This window comes from Crinia signifera, chromosome 11 (assembly GCF_055691185.1).
Source record: "Crinia signifera chromosome 11, ASM5569118v1, whole genome shotgun sequence".
Taxonomy (NCBI): Eukaryota; Metazoa; Chordata; class Amphibia; order Anura; family Myobatrachidae; genus Crinia; species Crinia signifera.
The window spans coordinates 57,309,442-57,335,230 of record NC_139227.1 but is presented as its reverse complement, the minus strand read 5'-3'; the positions used below and the strand labels follow the sequence as shown (position 1 = coordinate 57,335,230).

General features: G+C 44.2%; 1 protein-coding gene across 2 annotated transcripts in view; it reads left to right on the top strand.

Annotated features, from left to right (window-relative positions):
* The window catches only part of LDHD (lactate dehydrogenase D), a 205,408-nt gene extending 191,578 nt beyond the window's left edge, over nt 1-13,830 (top strand). For both annotated transcript variants that reach the window (XM_083165381.1, XM_083165382.1), the window contains exon 11: nt 10,250-13,830. In XM_083165381.1, coding sequence (XP_083021507.1) covers nt 10,250-10,415 — 166 coding nt within the window. In that variant the 3' untranslated portion in view covers nt 10,416-13,830. The remainder of the gene's footprint in view (nt 1-10,249) is intronic.
* Nucleotides 13,831-25,789: the final 11,959 nt, after the last annotated feature.

Genomic DNA, 25,789 nt, shown 5'->3' with positions numbered 1-25,789 from the left:
GGATAATATTTCATTGTTGTGCCCCGTGCCTGCAATTGCATTTTTAACATCTTCCCAAAATTTTGCGACACCCGGACATTCCCATAGCAAATGAAGTAAAGTGCCAGAAAGGTCGCCGCACTTGGGACACGTTGCAGCAGATCTCCCTGGGAATTTAGTTATTGTTTTCACTGATAGGTACGATCTATGAAATATATACAATTGTGTTAACTGGAGGGAATTGGTGGCTTTGTTTATAAATTTCATTGCCACTGACCATTCTTCCTCACTCAGTTCACCCACGTCTTGTACCCATTTTTCCCGCAGGTCAGATAAACCATCTTTGTGTTTTTCTTTACCCAAGGTCTTATATATCCTAGAGACTATCTTTTTTTATTACTGGACTTCAATATTGATTTTATTAATGATTCCCCAAATTTAGGAGTGCCATCAACAAAATGTGATTGTGTAACGCTTCTCAGCTGAAGATATCGATAAAAGTGTGTCTGCGGCAAGTTGAATTCTGCCCTTAATTGCATAAACGATTTGAACCCCGTTGAAGAGAAGATCTGGTGAAGTTTAGTCACTTCGTAATAGTGCCAAGCCTCATTGATCTGTAGATTAATCCCTTCACTGTCTGTAAATTGGTCCACAATCCGATAGTCTCTATCCAGAAAGTCCACACCCATTAACTGATCAATCTCTCGCCAGATTTTAATGGCCTGTACTATTAATGGGGGGTCTGTGTTAGTTAATTTCCCTTGCGTGATTCTTTGTACTGGGCTGGCTCCGGTGGTTGAGAGGGAGGATAGTTTATTAGCAAATTCCCAACCATGCACCTCATGTTTAAACCAAGTTCTTAATTGTGCTGACTGGGCTGCTAAATAATATCGCCTCATATCCGGCAAGCCTAATCCTCCTTCGTCATTCTCCCTCATCAGATTATTTAATTTAATTTTAAGACGGGCTCCGTTCCAAACAAATGCAGCAATAATACTATTTAGTTTGCGGAATAAGGATTTTGGGAGGTAAACCGGTGACTGATAAAAAATGTATAAGAACTTATGGAGAACCACCATCTTAACCAGGTTTATTCTCCCTGTAACTATCAAGGGGAGTTTAGCCCAGGATTTTATCATCAGCATATAGTGAGACCACATCATTACATACGCCTATTGAAAAGCCTATAGCTGCGGGGTGTTGCCTCAACAAGCAAGCCAGAGGCTCTATTGCCAGGGCGAACAGGACAGGGGAGAGAGGACACCCCTGTCTCGTCCCCCAGGCAAGAGCAAATGCTGGCGAAGTCCATCCATTAACGGAAACCCGGGCCCTCGGGCTAGTGTATAAAAGTTGTACCCACTTGATGAAATTTGGCCCCAACCCAAACGCTCTGAGCACCGCCCAGAGGTAGGGCCATTCAATAACGTTGAATGCTTTAACTGCATCAAGTGAGACAACAATTGATCCGCTGCTATCCTTACCGGCAGTCTGCAAGTGGGTATAGAGCTGTCGTATATTTACGGAAGTGTCCTTACCCGGCATAAAACCTGATTGGTTCTGATGGATCAGTGTGTGTATATGCCGGTTTAGCCTCTGGGCAAGTACTTTTTCCAATATCTTGGCCGCAGAAGAGATCAAAGATATTTGTCACAGTTTAGTATGAGCCCTTTATTTCTGTTATGGTCTGCAGATGTATATTAATGGATTGGAATAGAACCTGCTAAAGTGTCATCTTCTATAATAGAAAAAAAATAATAATGGCGTGGGGTCCCCCCCACAAGCATGACCAGCCCCAAGCTCTTTGAGTAGTCCTGGTTCCCAAAATACGGAGGACAAAGTGAGTGGGGGTTCCCCGTATTTTGGGGAGCAGCACCAGGCTCTTGAGCTGGCCCTGGTTTCCAAAATACGGGGGACAAATTGAATAGGGGTTCCCCATATTTTGGGGACCAGCACCAGGCTCCACTAGCAGGGAGTGTAATGCCATAGCCAGGGGACACGCTTGATGGCCAAAGCATTACCCACCCTATGGCCACGCTTTGGCCCGTGGCCAAAGCATTACCCACCCTAACTAGTCAGCCCAGGCCGGGAGATCTTGGGGAGGTGGGGACCCCCCCAAATAAAGGGATGCCCTCTCCAGGGCACCCTAGGCCTGAGCTGAAGCCCGGGGTTATCCCCTGCACCCCTGGGCAGTGGGTGCAGGGTTGATAGCTTGTTTAAACAGGAATATTGTCTTTTACAGTAGGACTGTAGGTCCCAACAAGCCTGCCCCACATGCTGGTACTTGGGAGAACCACAGGTACCAGCATGGGGAGCATTAAAGGCCCGCCAGTACCTATAGCCCCCCTGTAAAAGAAATATTAAAATAAAATCACAAACACAGGTTTTTAAATATTTTATTAAACTGCATCTTGTCTTCACCCAGGGAAGCCCCTGCCCCCCCCCCCCCCCCCCAGGCTTCTGCAGAGTCTTCACCTGGGATTAGAGGCCTTTTAAGCTCTTTTGCAAGGCCGCTGCTTCCCTGGGCTTCAGCCTCTTCATCTGTGTTCTTCACCTGGGGCGGCGGCCTTTTAAGCTCTTTTGCAAGGCCGCTGCTTCCCATGGCTTCAGCCTCTTCATCTGTGTTCTTCACCTGGGGCAGCGGCCTTTTAAGCTCTTTTGCAAGGCCGCTGCTTCCCAGGGCTTCAGCCTCTTCATCTGTGTTCTTCACCTGGGGCAGGGGCCTTTTAAGCTCTTTTGCAAGGCCGCTGCTTCCCAGGGCTTCAGCCTCTTCATCTGTGTTCTTCACCTGGGCCAGCTGCCTTTTAAGCTCTTTTGCAAGGTTGCTGCTTCCCAGGGCTTCTGCCTCTTCATCTGTGTTCTTCACCTGGAGGCTGCCACCTCCCAGGGCTTGTTCTTCTGCAGCTCTTCTCTGCTCCTCCTCCACCGTCAGACTGGCTGCTCCCTGTCTGGAGATGGCTAATATAGCCAGCTCTAGGGGGCGGGGCAATGACACAGCAAGCCGTGATTGGCTTTCTTTGAAAGAAAGAGAGTGAGTGTGGGAAGATATAGCAGAAGAGAAAGAGAATAGGGGCAGTGGTGAGAGCAAAAAAAGAGAGGAGAGAGACAGAGAGAAATAGAGGGGGAACGGAAGGGGGATTGCCTGCTGGGACCTCGCCCCCCCCCCCCAGCAGCCGGGCCCCATAGCAGTTGCATCCCCTGCACCCTCCACAGTTATGCCACTGGGCAAGCGGGCAGAGGCTGGATAGCAGGCGGCAGTCAGAGGGAGGCTAGCGGGTGGCAAGCAGAGGGAGATTAGTGGGCGGCGAGCAGAGGGAGATTAGCAGGCGGCGAGCAGAGGGAGATTAGCTGGCGGCAATCAGAGGGTTACTAGCGGGCGGCAGTCAGAGGATTACTAGCAGGCAGCAGTCAGAGGGTTACTAGCGAGCGTTAAGTAGAGCGAGATTAGCGGGCGGCAGTAAGCGGGTTACTAGCGGGCGGCAGTCAGAGGGTTACTATCTGGCAATAAGCAGAGAGAGAGATTAGCGGGTGGTGGGCAGAGGGAGGCTGGCGGGCGGGATTTGGGCTGTAATTGGCCTCTTTCATTTTCCACCAAATTTCATTAGGGCTGGCAGGGTAGCAGTGACTTTGACAAGCAGCATGCTGCTGCAGACAATGAGCTACGGTAATGGAGGAGTAGGAGGACACTGCTGGTCAGTGTCTACCTACTTATCGTTCAGTTGGGGGAAAGTTCCCCATACACCAGAACGATAAGCTGGGAAAAATCAAACAGGTTTGATTTTTCCCAGCTAGTTGGAACGACCGTTTTGGCCATTTTGAAGCACGTGGAAGCAAACGGCTGATAATCGTTTGCTCCCTCACACAAGTCAGATATCATTCCAACCAGCCAAAAAGTTGGCCGGTTGGAACAATATCTTTCTGATGTGTGGCCAACATGAGCGGTCCGCACTGTGAAGTCCCACACCGACCTAATTTTATACAGCTGCTTCATCTGTTGTGTCGCTTAATTTCCCTCTCAGGGTGAGAAAGCTCTGCTGAACTTAAGCAATATACTGTGCTAACCTTGATAAATCTGCCTGATAGTATCTGTGAAAATTGTCTGCAGCAATATAGCATACCAAGAGTAATGTGGATTAACCCCTGATTAACCCCTGATTGGCCGGCCTAATATTGGAACCTCTATAAACATTGGTGGGACTGTAGAGAGGAGGTGTTTAGAGTATGCTACTATTGATAGCTTTTGCTGTGTAAAATCTTTCTTCAAAATGCCAAATTGGATGGCTACTATATACTAGAGACTCTGATTCCAGAGGTCCGAGCCCCCATGAACTTCATCATTCCGAGCCCGGTTCCGAGCAGCGCTCGGAGATTCCCGCCTGACTCGGGTCCGTCCGCGTGGTCAGAACATCATCTCCCGCGCCGGATTTCGCGAGGCTTTAAATAGCGGCTGCTGCGCCCGCCATCTTCACTCCAGTCTAGTAGTGGGTTGGGAGAGGGTGTGTTTGTGCTGCTGCTGGGGCTTAAACTTGAGCTTGACCTTGAACGTAATATTTTTTATTCGCTGGGGCTGTCTCTCAGTGCTGCTGTGTAGTTTAACTGTGTACTTGTAGTACTACTGTCTCCTCTGTGCGGTCTACCTCTGGTGTGCTGTGCTGTAATTATTTTATTCGCTGGGGCTGTCTCCCTCAGTGCTGCTGTGTACTCTGTTCTCCTCTCTGCTTAGGGTGGGCTCTCCCTAGCAAGGAGGACAGTCTAACTGTTTACTTGTAGTACAGGTTGAGTATCCCTTATCCAAAATGCTCAAGACCAGGAGAATTTTTTATAACGGATTATTCCGTATTTCAGAATATTTTTATATTTCAATACTGTATTTTGAAAATATCTTGCATTTATGCTGTATAAACACATCAACCACATAAAATGCACACAAATATATTTTATTTGTTCAAAAAACAAGGTTTCAAAACATGAAACAAAATTTGTGTACTATCTCAGATATTGAATTTGAATGCCAAGCAATCATTTTCTTGTACATATATAGTACCAGTTACATATCATGTCCTCAGTAGTGCTGTTACAAATGTCCCCAGTGAGTTTTTAGCAAAAAAAAAAAAAAATCACTTTCTGGAATGTGTGGTTTTCGGAATAATTCGGATAACGGATATTCGGATATGGGATACTCAACCTGTACTACTGTCTCCTCTGTGCTGGGGCCAACCTCTGGTGCTGTGCTGTAATATATATTATATGAATAATTAATTATATTATATATATAGTCCGCTGATGCTGCCTGCACTGAATCTGCCAGTATTTAGTTACTCAGTCCACTATTGCCACTGGCAGTGCTACTGCCTAACTAGTGTACCTACCTAGTACATACTAGGCTGCTATATATAATAATTTAATTAAAAAATAATACTTGTGCTGCGTGGGACTGTAAAAAATAATTCCATGCTGCTAGTGCACTGACGTATGCCACTGAGTGCCACTGCCAAGCAGTACCTAATTATAAAATTAATTATTATAAATTCTGCTGGTGCACTGCATAGAGCTACTGGTGGTGTGTAACTACCTTTTGTGTTGACCACTGGCAGTGCTACTGCCTACCTACCAAGTATTTTCTCTACCTACTAGGCTGCTATATTATTAATACTTAATTCATTGAATTATATATAGTCCACTGGTGCTGCCTGCACTGAATACTGTGAATAGAGGTTGCCAGTATTATTTGCTCAGTCCACTGTTGGCACTGGCAGTGTTACTGCTTAAGTGTACCTACTGTACCTAGTAGTACAACTACATACTAGGCTGCTATATATAATTTAATGAAAAAAATAATACTTGTGCTGCGTGGGACTGTAAAAAATAATTCCATGCTGCTGGTGCACTTGTGTGGCTTAGCATAGTTATCCAGCTACCTCGGTGCAACCTTTTGCCCTAAAAACAATATTGTGAGGTGTTCAGAATAGACTGTAAATGCATGGAAATTAATGTTATTGAGGTTATTATAGCGTAGGAGCAAAAAAAAAAAAAAAAAAATTCTGCAATTTTAGCAGTTTTTATGCTTTTTTAACCAAAAAAATCAGAACCCAAAACCCAAAAAATCCAAACACAAAACACTTAGGAGGTGTTTTGCCAAAACCCATTAGAACCCAAAACCCCAAAAGTGGCCGGTGCACATCCCTACTATATACAATCAATAATCTGCCTACTTACCATGCTATGTGTCTCTCTGGTATTTAAAATATCATTGGAGGTTTATCTTTTTTAATATCTGACAGCTAACCAGTGTATCCAGTGTATCCTCTCACTGAATATCTTCCAGGGTGGAGGGAGCTTTTCTGAGTTCCTACAGGGAACGATTTGTCACTGCCTGACACTGAGCTATACACTCAACCACAGATCTTCAGTTTGTGAATATTTGTCTCTGTTTCCACCTTATCTGATCTAATTTTTCCATCAGGAACAAAGACTAGTTAATACAAGGCTCTCTCATCAGGGATTCAATGCATCTTGCAGATTCTTGAAAGCAGAAGTCTGTATACTCTCGTGGTGACAGATATATCTATCAAAGATTTTGGCAAAGTCTTTTGAAATGAAAATCTTCAAGTGTGTATAGGCCTATAGATATATCTTTCACCAATGTAGTGCGTACACACTGAGCTATTTTCCCCAAAGAGCAAGAGATTTTCAGGAGGCGAAAGACTTTGCTGAAAATCTTTCATTATAAATGTGCTGGGTTTGAATTCCAAAGATTGCATATATATACAGTACATTGGTGGCAGTGGACATATAAATATATAAACATTGGTGGGCAGTGTTGGCACTAATTTATGCAATGTATACGTTACCCCCAACACTGCCCACCAATGTTTATATATTTATATGCCCACTGCCACAAATGTATATTTATTTAAATGCAAAATGCCCATGTATGTATTTATTGAAATGGCATGCGCATACTAGACAGGGTGCACAACTCCCCCCCCCGTGTGCCCCTGGAGCGACTCGGCGGCCGTCACCGCATCGCCCACCAGGCCCTTCCCTCCCTCGGAGAGATGCGGCCGCATAATTCCCCCGTGGAGCAACGCGGCGGCCGCATCACCCCCCCCAGTGGAGCGGGTAAGCGCCGAAGTGCCCCCCCACCTGGGGTGCCCCATGCCCTACACCAGTGGTTCCCAACCTTTTTTCTCTCCTGTACCCCTTGATTAGGCATTTAATTTATAAGTACCCCTTCTCTCAAAAAATCCACAGTACTTATGAGTGGAAGTGAGCGGTATGCGTGTCCTAAAATTAAGGATTAGCCGTGGACTAGTATATGGTCAGGAATCGGGTCCCTCTGTGTCTGGCCGCTGGCTGTGTATGGTCTTTAGAGTTCCCGCTAAGGCCTGTAGGATGAATGCTTCGTCCAGCCCTGTCAGTGTGGGGCAGATGTTCGCTGATGTCTGAGGACAGCGCAGGTAACTCTCAGTGTATTGCTGGTTGGGCAAAAGCACGAGGAGACGCAGATGACGCTGCTGACGCTGCAGATAGAACCGGAAGTGACGCAACGTGGTTCGTCTCCATGGCAATGGTAGACTTCTTTTACCATCGGGAGACTTTCTTCTTCCGCCATTACCAATATTATTTTCAAGTACCCCCAACTGTGGTCTGCAGAGTACCCCCAGGGGTACTAGTACCCCAGGTTGGGAACCACTGCCCTACACCATCCATGGCTGTCCCCAGCAGACAACGACGCACACAGCTGGCCACCAATGTATATATATATATATATATATATATATATATATATTAGTGCAGGCATGTCCAACGTCAGGCCCGGGGGCCAATTGTGGCCCGTGCTGACATTTCAAGCGGCCCGCAGCCTCCAGCTTGAAGTGGGCAGCTGTGTTTGGCGTCCTACCCCTGCTGCTGCAATCGTATATCACCCTACTCCACAATCACAGTGACAGCAGTGTTTGGGGAGGGGGGCAGCAAGGGGGAAGCTTGCTCCCGTAACATGCAGAGAGGAGGAGGGCAGCAGCGGAAAACAGGGTGAGTATGACAGGCGAGGGGGTGGTCCGCCAGGCTGAAAGTGGTTAATCTTTCAGCCCGGCAGGCGTACACACATGGCGATGATGGATGAAAAACCAGCAGATGAACCACTTTCCTAGCGATGATGCGGGTGCGTGCATCATCGCTAGTCGGCAATCTCCGGGGCATACACACTGGGCGATATTCAGCTGAAGATCGTCAAGTGTGTATGGTCCTTAACACTCTCTCATCTATCCGGTCGGGGTTGCAATCCCTGCAATACTGCAAAGCATCAGGGTGACAAACTGTACTGAATTAGAAAGTAGAAGTTTTCACTATTTTAGTTCCCGTGTACAATCAACCTGGTACTCTCATTTGACACTACCTCTGCGCGGAGTTGATTTTATATAGTGTGGCGAGCGCAGCGAGCCCGAAGCGTGGCGAGCGGACGCGGATGACTTCACATATATTCCGCGTGCGCTCGCCATGCTTCAGGCTCGGTGGCTTTCTGCGTTCGCCACAGTATATAAAACCAACTCCACGCCGACGTGGATAGTGGGGGTATGAAAAGGTCGGAGGATGCGTACCGCCGCCCCTCACGGGTCTGGGGGGGCATTTAACATGGGAATAAGCCCAAATCGGGCATGATCGCGTCGCATTGCATGCCATTATAATGGCATGCGATGCGACGCAATATTAAACTTGTATACTCAGCCCGGGGAAATGCTGAAATCGGGTGCCCTAAGACAGTCCAGCCAGAGCAGCCCGGATGCCAACCCCAAATTTTCTGACACTATATACAAATAAATAGGACTTACTTGGAATTATGCCTCTGTCTCAGTGCAGTCCATGCTGGTTCCCTGCTTAAAAACATAGAGGGTGGTGGAGGGAGGGGTGCTAATCTAGATGAGGCATTCTCAAACCTCAGGTGTGTATTGCTACACAGATACATACAGTAGTAGGGAAAAGTGGCTCTAAATTGCACACACTCAGTAATGAAAGGTGCCATCTGCTGAGAGTAAAATGGTTTACAGAGAGAGAGAGGGTGCTGCCCTGGGGTGACTGGTTTATGCTGGCCTTTTTGGGGTTCCGCGCCCCAGATTCAAACTTAGTATTAGGGACCCACCAGAAATGAGGTCACCGTGAAGCTAGTTGGTGGACAAATATTTCTTGGCCAATTGATATACCAAGAACCTCTATTATTGAGTGATTAATAATATGGAGTGTGCATCTGCACCATGTGTTTTTCTATGCAGAACTACAAGTCCCAGCATGATGGCACCTCATGTATATACGGTGTGCATTCTAAGATCCCCCCTCCCCCCATAACCTAGCACTATGCAGCCTGACTGCTGGGTCCTCACCCGGGGGCAGTGTAGCATGCCCGAGTTATCACCCCACATTTCTGTGCAGCCCAGACCCTCCCTCCCTCCAGTGTATCCTCCCACAAGCAGAGCTGGATTATGCCATATGTATCTAGGTGCTGCCGAACTGACAACTAGCGGTAAAAGGATCAACGGGTTCTTGACCAAACTTGCAGTTGCTGCTGATGTGGGAATGGATCATTGGGTTGACTTGGGCTTAGATCAACAGGGTCATTAGGTCAACACAAGCATTAGGTTAACAGTCAAAAGGTCGACATAGGGGTTTTCACTTTTTTGTCCCTAATGTCGACATGGACACCATATTGGTGCACCGCTAGCTGCACTCGCCATGCTTCCTTCCACGTCCTAGTGGATGGTAGGGCATGAAATACCTCCTGTCGGCACATGTCGGCTCAAAAAAAAAAAGAAAAACCCATGTCAATCTTTTGACTGTTGACCTTGCCCATGTTGATCTAATGCTTGTCTCAGTCTAATGACCCTGTCAACCTAAGACCATGTCGAACCTCTGATGTGTCAACCTAAGCCCATGTGGACCAATTGCATTACTGCATGTTCTGTCGATGGAATAAGATGACTAAGAGTTGGCTGGCTTTGGTGAAGAAGTGTGGTCTTGAAATTCCATTTAAAGTTTTGCAGCGTGGTGGAGAGTATAAGGGGGAGAGGTAGAGTGTTCCAGAGGTAGGGAGCAGCATGCGTAAGTCTTGGAGGCAGAAGTGGGAGGGAGTAACCAGCTGGCAGGAGAGGCTCTATGTATGATATCACTTCCTGTGCTCTGTATTCTGCTGGTCTCAGGCTCTATGTATGATGTAATTTCCTGTGCTCTGTATTCTGACAGCACTGATCTCAGGTTCTATGTATGATGTCACTTCTTACAGGAGAGCCCTCGCTCTAAATGGAACCTGCACTGGTGAGCACGGCATCGGGTTGGGAAAGCGCAAATTATTACAAGAGGAAGTTGGTGATGTCGGCATCATGACAATGAGACAGATCAAAGCTGCACTGGATCCTAAGAATCTTATGAACCCCGGGAAAGTGATCTAAGTGCAATGTGTTTTGTACAACAGGACTGGATTGCATCTTCAGGACTCCATCTATAGGTGCTATACAGACTGTGTGATTATTATATCAGACAGTTACAGTATGATGTCATCATCCCATGTGTTACCTATACAGTGATGTCATGTATAATAGAACTGTGTGCAGCAGCTGCAGGACTCCTACTATGGGTTCTATACAGAGTGTGTGTGATTATTATATTACTAGCTGTGAAATCCTAATATAAATACCAAACCGATGGACACAAAGTAAGTTTTGCAGTTTATGTAATGTGTCCGTAAACGTATACCCTTTATTCCTATCTACGAGCGAACCAATGCATAGCACCACGTAGTGAACCATATCAGCGTATCTCACGCTACACTGATACCCTTATGGCAGTACTGTATCTTTCGCAGTACTAAGTACTTAAACACACTCTCAATGTACCAGGTAGTATTCCTGTTAACCCTTCCGCTTATTGCGAATAAATTACACAAGACTTTCTTCCAGAATTGATTTCTGGTTGATACCAACGACTTTATTAGTTAGAGTAATACAAACAAAAATAGAGAATATAGTAATTTCAGATCATGCCCCCACGTGGTTTTCCCTAGCACTCACTGTCCCTAAACCTTTCTCATTTAACTGGATTTCCCACTTATTTGATAGAGTCCACAGAATTTAAAACATTTGTAGAACAACTGTTTTTAAATTATGTGGAAGACAATAACAACATATAGAAACATATAGAAAATATAAACCTGTTTGGGGTACATCCAAACCAGTCCTTCGGGGGCATATTATTGCATATGTAGCAGCCAAACATAAACAATTAAATAAGAGGTTTGAAGAACTTAGTAGGGAGGTCTCTACAGCATATTCTGGTATGTTGGGAGATAATACACCAGAAACTCGCAAAGTGTACACAAAGACAAAAGCGATGTATGATGCACTCTGTACGAGGAAAGCACAATACAATCTAGATAGTCAAAAAAAAAATCGATATTTTAGAGGGGGAAATAAGGCAGGAAAACTACTGGCCTCCCTAATTAGAAGTAAACGTCCAATAACGCACATACTGAAATCAGTAGTAGGGTCACAACAAATAAATACTACAACCAAAATTGCTAATGCCTTCCTGGAATATTATTCCCAATTGTATAAAGCACCATCTGATAATCCAGCAAGGGGGATGGATTTTATAAAGAGAGCCAATGTTCCAAAATTAACAAAGTTAGAAAATATAGATCTGGCAAGGCCCATCTCAGAACAGAAAATTAGGGAGTGTATTGGGAAATTACCCAGGGGCAAAGCACCTGGGCTGGATGGGTTGAGTGTGGAATATTATAAGATCCTAACACCCCACCTTCAGTCACTATTTAATTCTATATTAGAAGGAGTGCCATCATACAAAGATTTTAACAAGGCAAGAATCATTATATTACCTAAAGTAGGTAGAGACACCACCTTAATAGAATCAACTTTATATAGCATCATATCGCCCCATCTCCCTATTGAATCAAAATCTTAAAATTTTAACATCCATTATGGCAAATTGGTTACAATCAGTACTGCCCAAACTCCTTCACACCTCTCCATCAGGGTTTTTACAGGGAAGGTCGTCAGTACATAATATACACCAAGACTACGCTAGTTATGGTGCAAGCAGAGAGCAATGCTGAGGGGAGATCAGCAATGGTCAGCTGCGAAGCAGGTAAGGCCTTTGACTGGGTGGCATGGCCACACCTCCTCAAAATGCTACATGTCCAAAATTTAGGAGTAGGGTTTACGACCTTTTTTTCGTAAAATATATTCATTGCCCACAGCTTTTATAACAGTCAATGGTATGAACACAACAGAGTTTCCACTTTCCCGGGGCACCAGGCAAGGTTGTCCCCTATCCCCATTATTATTTGACATAGCAATAGACCCACTGAGAAGACATTTTTATTTAAACACATCCTGGCAGGGTATCCAGTTTGGTAAGGTATTATTAAAGGTATCAGCATATGTCGATGACCTTTTATTATATTTTACAAACCCACAAGAAGCAATTCCTGGGCTGGTACAAACATTAGCTGATTTTGAACAAATGTCCGGATTCAAGATAAATAAAGTAAAGACAAAAGCGCTGGCATTACCTGCCAAAGCAAAACATGACTGGTTAGGTACCTTTCCTTTCACTTGGGCAACATCAACATTGACATATTTAGGTATTAAAATATCAAAAAATACGACTGACATTTACAATAACAATATTCTACCAATAATAACACGTATACTGAAAGACTTTAAATCGTGGAGGTGTCTTCCATTATCATATATTGGAAGATAACACCTGATCAAGATGGTGGCATTTCCACGATTATTATACTATATACAAATGCCATATATGTTAAAAGAAACAGACTTGCGAGTACTAAATACGCCGATTAGTAACTTTATTTTGGCGGGGAAAAAACCTTGAATATCCATGTTCAAGCTAAATCAAGGATCCAATTTAGGAGGAATAACCCTGCCCTGTATACAAAGCTATGTTTTGGCTGCCAACTATAGATATGCTATAGATTAGATAAATAATACAGATAACTATGCAAATGTTTCAATAGAACAAGAACTTTGCCCAGACATTCCATTAAATGAAGCTGGGGAGCCGGATTATCCAATGGCTCAACCTCCTTGATAGTAGCGGGAGCCCGGTCTTGAAAAAGTTTCTCGTTACCTTGGAAACGAAACGCGTTGATTCCGTCACTTCCGCTTCTGTGACATCACGCTCACGCTCTCCGTGTTTCCAGCTGCTACACAATTAGCTGAACGCTGTATTCCCCAGCCTCCGGGACGCAGCCACAAGCCTGTCCCGCTATCGGATCCAGCAAGCCCGGCTCTGCAAACCCCGCCAGCGGACATAAAAAACCGAGTGGGTTACCAAGCCTCCGGCCACATTGATTCCGCCTACTCAGAGCTTTACATACGGGCTCCCCCTACTATCAAGGAGGTTGAGCCATTGGATCATCCGGCTCCCCAGCTTCAAACTAACCAAACCCACAACCAACTTGAAAGGGTGAGATTACTGTTGCCATGAGACTGTGCTACTGCCATTGACTTTCCTATGCGTGTTAAGCTTACATGCTAAAAACGGCTATTGTGCATATGCTTGGCGACTTTCACTGACCCCTCACTGGTTTGGTCTAACAAGTTTACCCCTACTAATTGCTTACTGGCTGCTACTAACCCCCCCTTCCCTTTGCCCAAATTTCATTTACGGAGACTACCTACCTACGTGATGTCACACATGATTAGTGCTTGATTAGCTTTTTTATCTTGATTTTAGAATTGTTATTGTACATTTATTCTTAGTTTATTGTAATTATTAAATAATCTTTTTTCATGCAATCTATATAAAGATTTCAATCTATAAGGTGTGTCCGGTGTTCATTTTGTTCAGTGGTATTTTTCTCAGAATATATAACCACCAGACAGCGCAAGGTGATAAAAAAAACTCCCCCCAGTTTTCTTCCTGTACATTGAGTTCCAGCTAAACTCATTTTTTCATCTGCAGCAGCGGTGGTACAACCCAATTTACTTATTGCCTAATCATTTTTTATTATATTTCACCACTAAGCGCCAGCACCTGTCGGCTGTGAGTGGCCTTAAAACCGCACACTGCCTTCAGAATCTCCCCCATTTTAATCCACTGCTAACAGCTACCTGCACTGCATGGAGGGTTTCACGTTCCAGACAGGGATTATCACCCTATAAATCAATATTTCTTTCAATTCATTATAACTTAACGACTGAAACTCTATTGAGTCAGAATTGGATAGAAGGGGGCATTAGGTCCATAATGGATGTCTTAGCAGAAAAGAGCCTGCGGATACTCTCTTACCAGAAGTTAACTGAGAAGTATAAAGAATTAAACATCCCTAGATTCGGTTATCTCCAAATAAGAAGTTATGTAAACAACAACTTGTCAAAGTTAACATACAAGGACATAACAGAAGAGTTAGAAGTAATGACATGTCAAGCTAGAAATAAGAAATGTTCTACATCTTTGCTGTATGTACAGATTAAATGGTTAATTCGGGTAGAGAATATGCAAAAAGGGTTGGCAAGATGGAAAGAGGACCTACCCGAAGTGACCCTTCAATCTATACTAACGGCATTTATTGGTATAAATAGATATTTAGTAGGAGCAACATATATGGAAATGAAATATAAGTTGCTACACATGACATATTACACACCTAAAAAAAAGGTTTCTGATGGGAACATCCACAGATTAAAAATGCTTAAAATGTGCAACCTCTGGGTGTGGGGGTGTCCGGAAATACAAGGATATTGGAACACAGTGAGTCAATATCAAAAAATGTATAATATAAATATAAGCTTCACACCAGAATGGGCACTATGAGACATATTTACAAACCCCTCACAGATTAGTTACTCACAAGGTCAATGTATACTTATAGCTAAAATAGCAGCAGCAACACGTAAGACAATTTTGTCACAATGGACATACTCAAATACCTTAACATTAACCCTACTAACCCCAAGAATAATACACCTGTTCCAGATGGACTGGATGGAAATGACTAAAAACAAAGATAAAAATGGCAAAAAAAAATTTAGCATATGGTTGCCACATGTTAAAACTCTGGCTCCCCAGGTTAAAAATACACTTAGGAAAACAGTATTAATGACAACATATAGAGACAATAATTAATGGAAAACCCCCCTTCTGATCTTGATTTGGGGAAACAAATTAGTTAGACATAAATAGAAATAGATAAGCTGAGGGGAGTAAGAGGAAGAACAGACTAGGAAAATAATTGTGATCATTGAAATATAAAATGTGAAGATGTGAATGACTGTCGAGATCTAATGTACCAAAAAAACGGTTAAATATGTAAAACAATACTTGATGTGAATTTTAAAGGAATTTTCTAATATATATATATATATATATATATATATATATATATATATATATATATATATATATATATATATATATATAAAAAACAGCACTTACCCAGCCTAGGCTTGTAGGACAGGAAAAGACCAGCACTCATGGTTTAGAAGAAAAAAAGTGTATTAGAAATGGTTAAAGCATGTTAATACATGTACAATGGCTGACCAAACAGCCGTTTCGACCGGAATCCAACCAGTCTTCAACAGGGGTCCAGTACAGCTATGACAAATGTTGTTTAAATAATGACATAAACCAATCAAAAAAGTGAAAAAACGCGCCAAGCACTCCCTGTGGGCGTCTGGCAGGGAGCTGTCACTCAGCACTACTCACGGAGGTGCCGGAGCGTGCCTGTGTAGAGCCGCCTAATCAGCGGCTGAGAGGCGCGTCATCAGGGAATCCCCTGTGACGTTGACTGTCAAAAAGCTGCACAGCACGATGTACAATGTCAGCGCTGTGATAACTGCATAATACACACGGCAGCCGTGGTATTAAGTGTTGAGCTGTGCCTGCCACATCGTGATGGCTAAGTGTCCCTGTTTGTGCAGTGCAGGGAAATGTAACTGAAAGAAGGTGATGGAACGGGGGAGACTAGGCTGCTGGAGGATGATATCTCCATGAAGCGTGCTAAATGGATAAAGCACCAAACGGGGAGCGGAAAAGGTCTGATGGTATGGTGTACAGTGGGAAGGCAACAATATGTAAGGTGCATGAATGGCGTGGAAAGCTGTGCGAAAATCATGCTGATTGCGGAGGGGAGTACATAAAGACTCCTTGCAGAAAACGTACATAGCACTAAACTTTCACAATTTCAAAATAGCTTCTCATAGCATCAAACACCTAATGTTTCCCCAACCACAAACAGTGCATATACAATCCAGTGCATGATGAATCAAAGTCCATGTCTAAAGTCCATGTAGGTCATAACAGAAATACAGCCAATGCCTATGAACACAATAGTAGTTAATGAGAAAATTCATTTACATTCCGGTGCACACGGCGGTGCAAAACCGGAGGATGTTAGTGTATGATGTGCAATTAAAAGGATGGGTGTATAAACAAGTACTCAATAGTAGAGCACCTGTCTATTCCCTCCCGATAGATCAATAGGGCTTACTGGGCATATGTGTGAGGCAAAGTAATAAACAGGACCATATAATCATGGGAACATGCAAAGAAATGGGGTAGTACATTGAAGTACTGTTTGTACGGGAGTGTACAAAACACTGTTTGTTCATGGACCTTAAATGATCCGTCCCAGGAGATTAAAGAGAGTTGTCGCTTGTATATTAGTACACTGAGGTACATAGTATGTGCAAGCTAGAGAAAACAACTCATCTTAAAGTCTTCGTTGAGTCCATTGGGCGTAAGAGTGTTTAGACGAAATATCCATTGTAATTCACGCTGGAGTACTAGTTTGTCTCGGTCCCCGCCTCTTTTAAGTGGGGGTATGTGGTCTATGATGTGGCAGGTAAGTTGATCCATTCTGTGTTTCTTTTCCAGGTAATGTCTGGCTACTGGTAGGAATTTGAGGTCCAGATTTTCATTAGTGGTGTTGAGGCTTTTCTTGATGGAGGAGCGATGCTGGCTAAGTCTTTCTTTGAACATTCTTGAGGTCTTTCCAATGTACAACAAATTGCAGGGGCAGGTCAAGGAATATACTACAAATTTGCTATTGCAATTCAATCGGTGTCGGATTTTATATTGTTGTCCCGTGGCTGGGTTGCTGAATTGTTCGCCAGTGGCAAGAAATTTGCAGTTGCTGCAGCCTGAGCATTTGTAGACTCCGTTTTTTCTGGTCAGCCAGGTGTTTTTAACTGTGTTTTTAGTGGTAAGATCATTGACCACTAGCATGTCTTTTAGGTTGGGTCCCCTGCGGTATGCGAACCTGGGTGGAGCCTGAAGTGCTGGTTCAAGGATTGGGTCGCTTGCTAGGATGTGCCAGTGTTCACGCATCTTGGATTTAATAAATCCTGAGGCCACAGTGTATGTGCTACAGAAGTTCAGACTCTTGTCTTCTGTAGGGTTTAATTTATTCTTGGTTGTCAATAGTTCTTCTCTCTTTTGTCCGAGGGCTTTGTCCATTGCCTCCTTTACATCTGTCTTGTTATATCCCCTTTCGAGGAACCGTTGGGCCATATCAGTAATGGCTTCTTGCAGGGTTTCGGGGTTAGAGTTGATCCTGCAGACTCTGAGCATTTGGGAGTATGGGAGGCCTCTTTTGAGTGCCTCAGGGTGGAAACTCCCAGCGTGAAGCAAGGTATTTTTGTCGGTTGCTTTGTGAAGATTTTGGTTGACAATATTCCATCATTTAAAGTGATGGTGACGTCCAAGAAGCTGATTAATACAGGGCTGAAGCTGATGGTGAACTTGATGGTGCCTGGTAAGTTGTTGAGATGATTCATAAATTGCAGTAATAGATTCTCTCCCCCTGACCATAACAGGAACAGATCATCTATGTATCTTACATAGAACATGATGTGCTTACTGTACAACGGGTTACCAGTAATGTGTTGACTCTCATAGGTCGCCATGAAAAGGTTAGCATACGATGGGGCCATGTTAGACCCCATCGCAGTCCCTTGGCGTTGCAGATAGAAGCGATTCAAGAAAAGAAAATAGTTCTTATGCAGTATGATCTCCATCAAGAGTGTTAGATAGTCGACAGGTGGGCCAGAGTAGTCCTGGCTTTGTTTTAGCAATTCTCTGTTTGCAGCAATCCCTGTGGTGTGAGGAATATTAGTGTACAGACTAGCCACGTCTAGCGTGACCATAAGTGTATTGTCTGGTAGGTTTTTTATTTGCTGAAGCTTGCGAAGAAAGTCTGTGGTGTCTGCGATGAAGCTGGTAGTGTTTTGGACCACAGGTTGCAGGAAAAAATCCACATATTGTGAAAGTGGCTGGCAGAGTCCCCCTCTTGCAGAGATGATCGGGCGTCCAGGCGGATCTACCAGTGATTTATGCACCTTGGGTAAGGTGTATAAGATGGGGATCTTAGGGTGGTCTTGTGTCAAAAAGTCGGCCGTTTCTTGGTTTATATATCTGTTGGACAATCCAAGTTTGATGATTTCGTCAATCTCCTTCTTGAAGCCCCATGTGGGGTCACGGTCAAGTTGCAGATAGCATTCTGGATCTGATAATTGGTTTAGGGCTTCCTTGGTATAGTAGGAAAAATCAAGCAAGACGATCCCCCCACCTTTGTCCGCTGCCCGGATCAAAAGATCCTTATCATCTTGTAAGGATTTGATAGCCAATCTTTCCTCTTTAGTAATGTTGTGGTACGAGATCTTCTGTTGGTCAATGAAAACGGTGGTGTCTCTTTTAAGAAGCCTGAGAAAGGTATTAACCGATGGGTTAAGTGATGGTGGGTCAAATGTACTCGGTTTTTTAAGAGTGCTGGTGCTGATGCCTGTCATTTGTAGACTGGGTGGGGTAGGATTCTTCAGGAAATGATCCTTGAGTCTTAGTTGTCGACCCAACTTGAACATATCGACCTGCCAGTCAAATCTATTTTGGGCAAGAGTAGGAACAAAGGACAAACCCTTGTTGAGCAATGAGATTTCAGGTTCTGTGAGTGTGTGCTTCGAGAGATTGTAGATCACCGATCCTAGTTGTTCTTGTTTCCTTTTCGTTTGTCTCTTTCTCCCACCCCTGCGGGTGGGTACTGCAGGTTTTTTGGAGGTCTTCGTGGTCTATCAGACCTGGCTAAGTAATGTGTATCCTGTACAGATGTAGATGGGGCATCGGAGTCGCTGGCAGAGGTTTGCGATTGACTCTCAATGTCAGTGAAATGTACGTTAGGTCGCTTAGGGCCACCCCTCCGGGATTGAGGCCGGTAACGGCGACTGTCACTTCTTGTAAACCAAGTATAGACCTTGTTGTCCTTATAGTCTAATTTCACAAGTTTATACTTGTTCTTTTTGAATTTAAGTAGATTTTCCTTGTATTTTTCTAGCTCTTTGTCCAGCTTCTTTAGTAGTTCGCAGTCAGGTTCTTGAAGTGCTTGGTAGGGCTCGGTTGATTTAAGCTCTGCTATTTCTCCCTTAATCAGTCTGAGATCTGTGCTGGTTTGGTCAATCACTAATAGCATAAGATCCTGTGAACATTTATTCAGGATATTACACCATTTTATACAGAAGTCATTATTGTGTCTCCCAAGGGTAGGTTGGTTATGAATCCTGAAACCCCTGGGGATGATCTGTTCCTTATGGTATTGGGAGAGTGTGAGCCCGTGTAGGTGTAGTTCAATTTCTCTCTTGCTGAGTTTTAGAAGATCTTGGTAAGCCTCCTCTGGGCTATCCTTGTTAAAGAGCAATGTGTCTGTATCCTCAAAGAGTATTCTTTCCTTGTCTACGTCTGAGAATTGCAGGGTGGAGGTCAAATCTGTTCCCACTGGTGCAGACATTTATCCTGGAAAGGGTAGCTGTGTGGAATAGTCAGTATCACAGTCTGCGCAAAGGTATCAGTAGTGCTCAAATGGGCACTGGTGGTGATAGAAAAAATGCGTGAAAAAAATATATAACACTTAGCCATTTTTTACAGGCGGACTACTAGTCCCAGCGGGCCCATTAATGCCCCGCATGCTGGGACTTGTGGTTCCCCAAGTCCCAGCCTGCGGGGGAGGTCTGCTGGCACTTGCAGTTCTCCTGTATGTTAGGAATGAGAATTTAACCCTATCAGGCCGGCGTCCAATGGCCAGGGACGCCGGTGACAGCACCGGGCTTCAGCCCTGGACGGGTGAAGCCTGGGGGGGGACCCCTTTATTGGGGGGGTCCCCACTCCTCCAGGTACCCCGTCCAAGGCTGACCAGCCACGGTGCTCATGGTGCGGCCGGGGGACCTTGTGTAAAAAGTGTCCCCCGGCTGTGGCATGACACTGCGGGCTGTTGGAGCCCGGTGCTGGTTTCAAAATACGGGGGGACCCCCAGATTTTTTGTCCCTCGTATTTTTGGAACCAGGACCGGTCCAAGAGTCCGGGGCTGGTTTCAGAAATACGGGGGACCCCTACGCTTTTTGTCCCCCGTATTTTTGGAACCAGGTCCGGCTCAATGAGCCCGGGGCTGGTTATGTACAGGAGGGGGGACCTCACGCCAATTTTTTTTTTTTTTTTCAATCACAAAATCGCCCTACTGTACATCGCACTTTCTCGCACTTTTCATGCCGGAATACACACCTCATTAAATATTCTAGTTCTGGAAAAAAATGCGATTTTAAAAAACGTCGATAAAGGGCGATTTTAGAAAAAATCGCATTTTCGGAAAAACGGTAAACACAATAAATCTCGCCCCATAAACGTACTTTTTTCCATTTCATTGCCTGTTCTTTGCTCTCTGTCCCAAACACGCTTGATTTTGCTCATGGTAGAGTGGCATGGTGGATAAGGGGAGAAGAAAAAAGAATAGCGTTAGTACTGAATGGTCACAAGGATTTCGGGGGGGGAGACACATGTTGGCAGGGGAAGGGGATGGGAGAGAGGGAGAGAGATAATGTACAGTAAGATCATAAACGTACTTTTTTTCCATTTCATTGCCTGTCCTTTGTTCTCTGTCCCAAACACGCTTGATTTTGCTCATGGTACAGTGGCATGGTGGATAAGGGGAGAAGAAAAAATAATAGCGTTGGTACTGAATGGTCACAAGGATTTCGGGGGGGGGGGGGGAGACACATGTTGGCAGGGGAAGGGGATGGGAGAGAGGGAGAGAGATAATGTACAGTAAGATCATAAACGTACTTTTTTTCCATTTCATTGCCTGTCCTTTGTTCTCTGGCCCAAACACGCTTGATTTTGCTCATGGTAGAGTAGAAAAAATAATAGCGAGGGAGAGATACACATGACAATCTGTAAGAGTGTTGTACAGTAAGATCATAAACTTACTTTTTTCAGGCCAGTGGTTCTTCCTTGTTCTCTGACCCAAGCAAACTGCAATGTGTAGTACATGTCAAGTAAACATTGAAGGGAGGGAAATACAGTAAGTTGTGAGGTGGACAGCGAGTAAAAGGAGAGGTACTGTACTATACAGTACAGTATACTGTACTGTAAGAGACTGCTGCGAGGGGTTCAGTTTTACAGGTACAGTACTTTATACTGTATTATACAGTACTGGAGAATCTACATAGCAGTTGCATGCCCATTTCGCTCAATGACGACAGGCAAGACGGTGTCCAGATGGTTTATGTACTTATTACACTGGACACGTGTCAGTTTTTTTTCCCAAAAAGTCCTGATCCCATCCAAAAGTTCTTGTTTATTTTTCGGTTTCACTTTTATTCCTGATGAACTTCTTCATTTGTGCCCAGACCATTTCAATTGGGTTCATGTCCGGTGACCTAAAGTATACGTAGTACAGTACATACAAAAGTTAAGTACTACTGTATTAACATACTGTACAGTACAGTAGTAATAAAATCACGACTGTACAATAAGTAGTGTACTGTAGTTCAGTAAATGCTGTTCGAATAATACTCACTCTGGTGGTGTGCGTTGCCAAATTATTCCTCTCTCTTCCATGTATTTTGCAGAAGCAGAATGTTTTGGGTCATTATCTTGGAATACTCTGTGTCCAGATGGATAGTATTTTCTGATAAATGGCACCAAAACACGATTGACTATTTGTTCTTGGAAGAAGATCTTATCCATAATCCCTACAGAGATACAGTAAGATGCCATTAACATGTACACATTTCAGGGTTCTGAGTTGTTTAAAACTACAGTAGAAATGTACAGTACAGTACCTTCAAAAACTAACATAGGTCCAGCACCCCTGCGAGATATACCTCCCCATACGTGGACTTTTAATGGAAACTTTGCTCATGGTTTCAATGAGATAAAGGTAGGTTTGCGGAAGGACATTCTTGAGAACCTCTCCATAGAAACAGAAGTTTCATCTGTGAAAAGTACATCATTAAATTTTTCTGCACTGTCAATCCACTGTTGAGCTTGTATCACTCTCTTTTCTTTATTGACATCTCTTATCATGGGATGCAGCCTACAGGTACAGTAAGTAAAGAAAAATTAGGACCATTGAGACATTAAATGCTTATGACTTGCAGTATACAGTATTGTAAAATTAAGGTTGATGTACTGTACAGTACAGTATTTTACATTACCTTGTGCGACCATATCTCCATCCCATTTTTCTTCGCATCCGTTTCACACTGGAAACTGAAACGTCCATATCATAGTCCGAATGAAGAATGTTTTTTATTTTTCCAGCAGTACGCTCATCATCACCACAAGTTAATTCTTCTACAATCTTTTGGACTTTCCTATAGTATAACACAGACAAAAATGATTGTACAGCATACAGCAGGCATGTCAAAACTGTGGACCTCCAGCTGTTGTGAAACTACACATCCAGGCATGCCTTGCATTAATTGTACTTTACAGTATCTTTCTCTAATAGCAAATCGATGGCACAGCATGATGGCAATTGTAGTTTCACAACGGCTGGAGGGCCACAGCTTGAAGCCGCCTGGTACAGTACAGTATACAGTAGTAATGTACAGTACAGTAATTATAGAATCTGCTAATACTGTATAGAGTACTGTACTTACAATGTGCAGTGAGAAGGAGTTCTGTATCTGGGGCGCATCCTCATAGAAGCATGATTGCGCACAGTCTGTAAATGAACTTCAGTACCACTTTCTTTCAGCCAAGCCTGGATCTCTCGTGTTGTCTTGTTATCTTGCTTCATCTTGGCGATGATCTGGCTCATTTCTTTGGTGATTTTTGGCGGCATGTTTAATCTCAGGAACTGTGGAGACAAGATACAGTAATGTACCGTAAATACTGACCAGTAATGGAAATTTTGGTACTTCGGCAACAAGTCGACTGGCTGGCAGCCGGGCAGGCAGGAGTGAAGTTGGGGCCGGACGTGCAGCCGGTAGGGTTGCCTTCCCTTAATTAGTGGTATGCGATGCGATGGGCACCGTGATAATAGACAAGTACCAAATACAGTACAGTCTCCAGGATTAAAGGGATGAGGTGGCAACCCTAGCGGCCGGTAATGTGTGGCTTCTCCCTGCTCATAACAACACAGAGCAGGGGGAAGGAGCAGGGGCGGGAGAAGGGGAGGCGCAGAGGCGGTCCGCAAGTTGAAAGCACGCGCGGCGTACACACACACACAGTGATAATGGATGAAAAATTATCCATCATCGCTGGCATGCTGGTCAAATCAGCAGACGGGAGACTTTGCTAGTGTTGTGTCTCCCATTGGTGGCCTACACTATACACACTTGGAGATTTACTGTAGATCTGAAAATTGCCAAAAAGTAGCATGATTAAAAAAAAATGGGGTACTTGTGTATTATCAAGGCGCCCCCGATTTCCATCGCAGGGCATTGTACAACCAAAAATCGCATCGCATCGCATGTGATATGAAGCGATAGGACCGATTTTTAATTGTACAGGCAACCAGATGAGTACCCTGATGGGTAATGACTATTTTAAATGCACCACCATTGTTAACAAGACCCCATTATCAACGCCAACCCGAAGCGTGGCAAGCGCAGCCAGCCCGCGAGGGGCGGCGGTACGCGTCCTCTGACCTTTTTATACCCCCACTACACACGTCGGCATGGAGTTTGGAGTTGATTTTACAGTACAGTATATAGAGCGCAGCGAGCCACCGAACCTGAAGCGTGACGAGCGCAGCAAGACCCGTGAGGGGACGCGTAATACTTGTGAAGTAATGCGCGTCCCCTCGCGGGGCTCGCTGCGCACGCCACGCTACAGTATATACAGTAAGATCAACTTCACGCCGACGTGGATAGTGTGGGTATGAAAAGGTCAGAGGATGCGTACTGCCGCCCCTCGTACTTACAATACGAACACCCACAGCTAGGGGAATTTGTACACAGCTAGGGGATTTTTTTACACAAATACAGTATGACTGAGTCTGCAAAATAGCGAAAAAATACGTTATTTACAGTATTACACCAACAGTATTACGGACTAATCCAGTATTTACAGTAGCACAGATTATACGACAATACCCATAGTAGCAGCCTGCAGTAGCCCACCCTAATAGAGTATTGTCATCGCTAGTCGGGGATCTGCGGCCTATACACACCAGGCAATTTTAACACATTGTACAATATTCTAAATGGCGCTATCTTTACTGCACTGCACTGTATGTGGCATCCATGTTGATCCCTAAAATGGCGGAAAATCACGATACCACGTGATCCTATTGCTGTGACTACTTCAATTACAAGTACAGTATGCGGAAAAAAAAAATGCGAAAGGATCCGTTATTTACGGTATTACAACAATATTACGGACAATACCCCAATCCAGGATTTATTACACATTATACGGACAATACCCATAGCGGCAGCCTGCAGTAGCCTAATAAAGTATTCTCATCGCTAGTCGGGGAACTCTGGACCATACACACCAGGCAATTTTCAGATGAAAAGCGTCTAGTGTGTATGATCCTCAAGAGAATCATGCACTGTTCATTATGGTACTTATGGTACAGTACCTGAAGCAGAAGTGCAGTAAGGGGGAGGGAAAGTTGATCCAGCCCTAGCAAATTTAGCCGGGGATCTGCGTCCCATACACACCAGGCAATTTTAACACATTGTACAATATTCTAAATGGCGCTATCTCTACTGCACTGTGCGGCCATGTCGATTCCCAACATGGCTGAAAATCACGATACTGTATCACATGTGCTCCTACAGTATTACTGACTGAGCCTGCGAAACAGTCCGTAAACATGAGAAAAACACTGGTCCCCTCGTTTGATGAAAAAATACGTTATTTACAGTATTACACCAATAGTATTACGGACAGAACTAGTATTTAGCAGCCTACAGTAGCCCACCCTAATAGAGTACTGTCATCGCTAGTCGGGGATCTGCGGCCCATACACACCAGGCAATTTTAACACATTGTACAATATTCTCAATGGCGCTATCTCTACTGCACTGCACTGAACGTGTAAGCCATCAAAAATCACGATATCACTACTCAATACTGTATACAGTAAGTCTGCGAAACAGACTTTAGTATTTACGGACAATACACATAGCGGCAGCCTGCAGTATCTGAATACAGTATACACAGCAGGCGATTGTATACAGTATTCTGCACCGGGTGCATTTGAACAGTAGGGAAAGAAGGGAAACAGCTTCATTCAGGGAAGGGTGGGAACCGAGCGCTTCCGCGCAGGGACCGTTTTGTAGGAGCCTGGCTGCTTACTGTATACTGTAATGCAGCAATCAGTCAAATGTACAAATGACTGTACTACTGTATAGTGTACTTACTGCTCCAGCGAGAAGAACTGTACTGTTCTTGCGGAAGGAAGGCAGTATGATGGTAAAGCTTGGTAGAAACAGGAACGCAGCAACAACTTGACTTTGGATTCAGCAGAATGAATAGTCCAGGTGTACAGGTACAATCT